The following is a 6441-nucleotide window of genomic DNA, read 5'->3' on the forward strand; positions in this document are numbered from 1 at the left end:
GGCAACATAGCAAGACCCTGTCTCTACAGAAAACAAATTAGCTAGGTGTGGTGGCATGCGTCTTTAGTCTCAAGCTACCAGGGAGGCTGAGATGTGAAGATAGCTGAAGTCTAAGAGATCAAGGCTGCCATGAGCTGTGATCCCACCACTGCACTCCAGCCTGGGCAACAGAGTGAGACCCTGTCTCCAAAAATTAAAAATGGAAGCGCACAGGGAAGCCAGCTCCCACTATTGCCCAAGGCTGGCCAAAGTGTTCCTTGGAGTCTAGGTCACTGGGGGTTGGAAATGTGCTCTGAGAATCTTGGGGTCATCTTTATTAACACCGTGTGAGTCACCAAACCAAACTGAGACCAGATTTATCTTCCTGGGTTGGGTTCCTAGAAGCCTCTGGAGTTAGGGACCAGATACACTCAGGCCTGGGTAGAAGGAGATTCTTCTTGCTGTGCCAGTGGTTTTTTTCTTTTTTAAAAGCTTGGGAGGGACCACAGCCCCACAGCATGGAGATCTGCTGGATTTTTTTACTTTTTATTTTATTTTATTTATTTAACTGCTTGCCAAATAAAGTGAAAAGAGAAAGGCCTGAGACCTTGGAACTCTCAGTGAGGTGCTGACTTAAGAGCCCCCGAGCTGAACTTCTCATGACTGTATGGAGTTTAATACTGGCGCCTGACGATGCTGCACAAAAATACACACTGGTGTGCTTGCCACTGTTAGCCTGCTGAGGAAGGCTGAAGTCATTCCCATGGGAATCTGCCAACATCATTCCTGGGTGAACTCATTTGGGGAGTACAAGCCGACATGCCACTGATTCTAGAAACTCGGAACATGTAAATAGGAAAAAAACAAAAGCCTACTGGACTATTTTAAAAATGAACCAGGCTGGGTGCGGTGGCTTATGCCTGTAATCCCAGCACTTTGGGAGGCCGAGGCGGGTGGATTACTTGAGGTCAGGAGTTCGAGACCAGCCTGGCAAACGTGGTGAAACCCCACCTCTACTAAAAATACAAAAATCAGCCTAGCATGGTGGCACACGCCTATAGTCCCAGCTACTCGGGGGGCTGAGGCACGGGAATTGCTTGAACCTGGGAGGCAGAGGTTGCAGTGAGCCAAGATCACGCTACTACACTCCAGCCTGAGCAACAGAGTGAGGCTTGGTCTCAAAAAAGTTGATGTGACCACTTCTTTTTGGGACTCAGTGGACCTCATATGACGTTAAGTCTGCTTGAGTGGTTACTGAATTAGGTTGATAGTATTTTTATCACTAAACATCATCAAATAAGTAGCTCTTTAATGTGGTTGGAATATTTTCAATCATCCAAATGGAGACATGCCATGGGCATCAGGACGGGAGTTATCCGGCCTGTGACGGTGGCCCCGGGCCTTGTGTGGGGAGCACGGCATAGAGCTAGCTGCACCCTCTTGGTGACTCAACTGTCTTGGCCCCTGTAAGCACTGGGGGGCTACAGCCACTGAGCATCTACCGAGCGTCAGGGCTATTTCCTGCGATGCCTGCACGGGCCCCGCCATCTGCTTTTCCAAATCTTCCCACTCCTTTTTTTTTTTTTTTGAGACAGAGTCTCATTCTGTCACCCAGGCTGAAGTGCAGTGGTGCAATCTCAGCTCACTGAAACCTCTGCCTCCCAGGTTCAAGCAATTCTCCTGCCTCAGCCTCCTGAGCAGCCAGGATTATAGGCGTGCACCACCACGCCTGGCTAATTTTTGTATTTTTAGTAGAGATGGGGTTTTGCCACGTTGGCCAGTCTAGGCTAGTCTCCTGACCTCAAGTGATCTGCCCGCCTCAGCCTCCCAAAGTGCTGGGATTACAGATGTGCGCCACCATGCCTGGCCTCCAGATCTTCCCACTCTGAGGCCCACCTTGGGTTGAAAGTTTCCCGGCGTGGACCACGCATTCCTTGTCAGACTCTCCCTTCCCAAAGCTCCCAGCGCCCTTCTGTGCATTTGCCAAAACCCAGTTGTTTTCTCAACACCCTGAGTCATTTCCTCAGCAAGACTGTGAATCCCCACGGGGGTGGCAGGTCCATTCCAACACTTCCTTCTTCCCACGTTGTTGTCCAGACCCGGGCACAGAGGCACCCTGGATGGCCAGGGGGTGCTTAAAACTCCCTTCCACTTAAGATGTTATGATTCTAAGGCTACATTGATGTTCCTGCACAAATAAATACCATCTTTAGGAGATGTGAGTTTAGGACCAACTCTTTCACCAACTTCCTTTCATAATTCCCAGATATGTAATTTATTTAAGTTAATTTATGTAAGTCATTTCCTCTCTCTGTGCCCTTTGCTCTCATCTGTGAAAGGAGGGCCTTGCCCAAGTTGCCTCTTGGTGATCTGGATGTTTCTGGCAGGCCTGCACTTGCTACTGTTGTGGTCTCTGCCTTGGTATTTCTCCCTTGGCAGCCTAGCCAGGATGCATAGCATGGAGTTCCATTATGGGCTCTGCGGTCCTGCAAGCCCCTGTGTGAGTGTGGCTGGCTGGCCGGCCCACTGTCTGTAACATTATACAAATGTAATCGAATGCCAACAGACAGGATCCAGGGTTGCAGTTATTTTGAGATGTGCAGAAGCCTGTGGGAAAATGCTGGAACATGTCTTAGTCACTTGGGCAAATACCTTTCTTTCCCTGTTTCAGCGTGTTTTGAACTTTCAGGCAGCACAAAAGAAGCTCCAGCAGGCACACCCACCCTTTGTGATTCTGGTGCCCTTCCACATCCTGTGGCTCTAAAAGTGTGAGTGCAGAGGGCTGAGCGCGGGGCTGGAGAAGCCCTAGACACCCACCTATGGGAAAAATTGTAGCGCTTCCCTCGATACATAATTCAAAATAAAAACAACAAAAGAAATGTAAGGAAGATCTGTAATTCCCACGTTATACTTTGTCGCTTTGTAAAAATTCCTCCGCTCCTGTATGTGCACTTGGCCAGCTCCCTGCCTTCCTGGTACTCTAAGGTATTGTCCAGCACTACCCAGTAAGAACCAGTGGAGACCAGGAAGAGCTACATCAGTCCCCGGGGAGCATCTGAGCAGGTGAGGAGGTACAGGACCACAAGAGAGGGCAGCAGAAGCCAGCAATGGTGTTATCCTGTGCTTGGTGGAAGGGATGAGGAGGCAGCCACAGGTCCTCCTGATGGACAGGGTCACCCCCGTACCTCACAAGTGGGCCCAGAGTTCCTGGTACAACTAGAAGCCAGCCTGAAGGTGTGAAGGGGGTTGGAAAAAGTATTCCAGATGGAAAGGATCTTTTTCTAAAACATTATCTTGCCTGTCCTTGCCTTCTCTAGCCAGAGCTTTGCCCTAGGATCTGGCCGGCTGCGTGGAGGCTGAGCGAGAAGGTCTCCTCTGGTTTGAAGAGGGAAAATACTCCCGCCAGCCCCTCACTCACTGTCTTCCACTTCATCTCTTTCTCTCTCCACTGGCTCTTCTCCTTAGCCTACAGAAAGCACAAACCAAAAAGAAACACTTCCTCCTCACTGTACCCCCGCCCTGACTTTCTTTTGGTGATACAGGGTCTTGCTCTGTCACCCAGGCTGGAGTGAAGTAGTGCAATTTCGGCTCACTGCAACCTCCGCCTCCCAAGTTCAAGCAACTCTCCCACCTCAGCCTCCCGAGTAGCTGGGATTATAGACATGCGCCACCACACCCAACTAAATTTTGTATTTTTAGTAGAGATGGGGTTTCACCATGTTGGCCAGGCTGGTCTTGAACTCCTGACCTCAAGTGATCAACCCACTTTGGCCTCCCAAAGTGCTGGGATTACAGTCGTGAGCCACCATGCCTGGCTCACCGCCCCCGGCTCACCGTCCCCACCTTCTGATCACAAGTCGTGGAAGAGTCAGCTAAGCCCCCTCACCTCCCACATCCTGATCCACCCACAGCCATCCATTCCTGCACTCACCCCTACCGAAACCACTCCTGTGAACACACTGTCACCGGTGTTATGCAATGTCTCCAGCTCTCCTCTGACTCACCCTCTTCCCTTGCCCTCTCTTCAACATCAAGGTCTCCGGGGTTCCTTCCTCAATTGCGCTCTTCCCACCATGTGAGGGTGTTTCAGGCGGCACCTTGGCTGGACCATAGCACCCAGCTACTTAACTCCAACACTAGATGCTGCTGAGCACATATTCTGCAGACTCCGTTAACATATACCATCAGCTGACTTCTCCTGGAGGAGAAGAAATTCTGCCTCAAGACTACAGCATCCGCCCCAGCTGAGTTTCTAGCCTGATGCCCTGCCCTGCCCTACCCTACAGCTTTCCAACTTGTCTGTCCCCACAATCATGTGAGCCAATTCTTAAAAAAAAACAAAAAACAAAAAACAAAAAAAAAACATACATGGCTGGGTGCAGTGGCTCATGCCTGTAATCCCAGCACTTTGGGAGACCGAGGAGGGTGGATTGCCTAAGCCCAGGAGTTCAAGACCAGCTTGGGAAACATGGCAAAAACCAGTCTCTATTTATAATAAAAATGAAACCCCCACACACATACACATCCCCACCACACAAGCACTGTATATTTTGTCTCTATGGAGAACCCTGACTGACGCATACTGTTCACACTCACCGGTCCTCCAGCTTCCTCCTCCCAGACCCCAGTCGTCTCTGGGTCTGTTTCTGGTACACTCTTTTTTTTTTTTTGAAGGGTAGAATTAATATTTTATTGTCATCCAGATGGCAGTTGGGTTTATAGTCTCCATACTTTATACTTTATGTAAATAAAAATAATTACAAGTTTTAAATAGCCAATGGCTGGTTATGTTTTCAGAAAACATGATTAGACTAATTCATTAATGGTGACTTCAAGCTTTTCCTTATTAGATGCAGAAAATTCACCCACCTTTTGTCCCTTAAAAAACTGGAAAGGGCCAGGCGCGGTGGCTCACACCTGTAATCCCATCACTTTGGGAGGCTGAGGTGGGTGGATCACCTGAGGTCAGGAGTTCGAGACCAACCTGACCAACATGGAGAAACTCCATCTCTACTAAAAATACAAAACTTAGCCAGGCCTGGTGGCGCATGTCTGTAATCCCAGCTACTTGGGAGGCTGAGGCAGGAGAATCACTTGAACCCGGGAGGTGGAGGTTGCAGTGAGCCGTGATCTCGCATTGCACTCCAGCCTGGGGGACAAGAGGAAAACTCTGTCTCAAAAACAAGCAAGCAAACAAACAAACAAACAAGCAAACAAACAAACAAACAAAAACTGGAAGGTTGGGATGCATTTGACTTCACATTCTGAAGCAACATCCTGACAGTCAGCCACATGTACTTCAAAGAATACCATGTTGGAATACTTTTCAGAGAGGGAATGAAAGAAAAGCTTGATCTTTTTGCAAGGCCGACACCACGTGGCTGAGAAGTCAACTATGACAAGTTTATCACTTGCAGCCTCCAAGGCTTCCTGAAAAGCAAACTTGCTCTCAGTTCGCTTCACCATCTTGGCTGCTAGGGTCTGAGGAGCAGCTATAAGAACTGATGGAAATGGATCCAAAGCGCTGGAACAAGCTTGGAGCTCTGGTACCCTCTTTCTCCTGAACACCAAACTTATCTATGCCTACAGGGCACACAGAAAGGTGAGCCTTCAGCTGATATCCTCCAGGAATCTGGAATTCAAATTCTGGGGTCCCTTCAGGGATCCCCCAGCACTGAGCCAGTTCTATCCCAGCACAAGCCTTCTACAAGGTGTGATCTCAAAGTTCACAAGGCCAGCCGGGTGGAGGATTGACAGAGCCAAGCTGTCACAAGTGGGATGTAGGATGGGGGCAGACCCAGGGACTGAGGCTCGGCCCCAGGCAGCAATAGTCATGTGGGGCGTTGGTCCAGTGTCACAAGAGATTTCCAATTTTCCAGAAAGACCAGAAATTTGTTCCTGTGAAATCTCTCAATTTATTTATTTATTTATTTTGAAATGGAATTTTACTCTTGTTGCCCAGGTTGGAGTACAGTGGTGCAATCTCAGCTCACAGCAACCTCCACCTCCCTGGTTCAAGTGATTCTCCCGTCTTAGCATCCCAAGTAGCTGGGATTACAGGCACCTGCCACCACGTCCGGCTAATTTTTGTATTTTTAGTACTTTTGTATTTCACCATGTTGCCCAGGCTGGTCTCGAACTCCTGACCTCAGATGATCTGCCTGCCTTGGCCTCCCAAAGTGCTGGAATTACAGGCGTGAGCCCCAGTCCAACAATGAAATTTGCCCATCAAGAGGTATTAAGGGAGGGACAGGCTTCATCAACCCTTTAAAAAAAAGTTTATGTCACTTTTCACTCAGGGCAACGAGTGCTTACTTGCCCTACATTTTCATAACCAAAAGAGTGCACACAAGACTCTTGCCTAAATGTGACTGTTCTCAGCCAACTCTGTCCACCCTCTGACATTGAAGTAGCTGACATATTTTTAAAATGTTTCGGCCGGGCGCGGTGGTTCACGCGTGT

The 6441-nt window shown here is 48.9% G+C and overlaps 1 protein-coding gene across 1 annotated transcript; it reads right to left on the reverse strand.

Moving 5' to 3' along the window:
- Positions 1–4723: 4723 nt before the first annotated feature.
- On the reverse strand, positions 4724–5576 carry LOC119627869 (thioredoxin-like). Its single transcript, XM_073019562.1, has 2 exons — positions 5203–5576; positions 4724–4866 (listed from the first exon to the last, which is right to left on the reverse strand). The coding sequence occupies exons 1-2, from the start codon at positions 5443–5445 to the stop codon at positions 4786–4788; spliced, it is 324 nt and encodes a 107-aa protein (XP_072875663.1). The 5' UTR covers positions 5446–5576; the 3' UTR covers positions 4724–4785.
- Between the last annotated feature and the right edge of the window lie 865 nt (positions 5577–6441).

This window comes from Chlorocebus sabaeus, chromosome 9, assembly GCF_047675955.1.
Source record: "Chlorocebus sabaeus isolate Y175 chromosome 9, mChlSab1.0.hap1, whole genome shotgun sequence".
NCBI lineage: Eukaryota > Metazoa > Chordata > Mammalia > Primates > Cercopithecidae > Chlorocebus > Chlorocebus sabaeus.

Coding starts and splice junctions, on each gene's coding strand:
- LOC119627869 (XM_073019562.1), bottom strand. CDS start 5,445: ATGGTGAAGCGAACTGAGAGCAAGTTTGCTTTTCAGGAAGCCTTGGAG. Junction 4,867..5,202: donor CAACCTTCCAGTTTTTGTTT/GTTTGTTTGTTT, acceptor GGCCCTTTCCAG/TTTTTTAAGGGACAAAAGGT.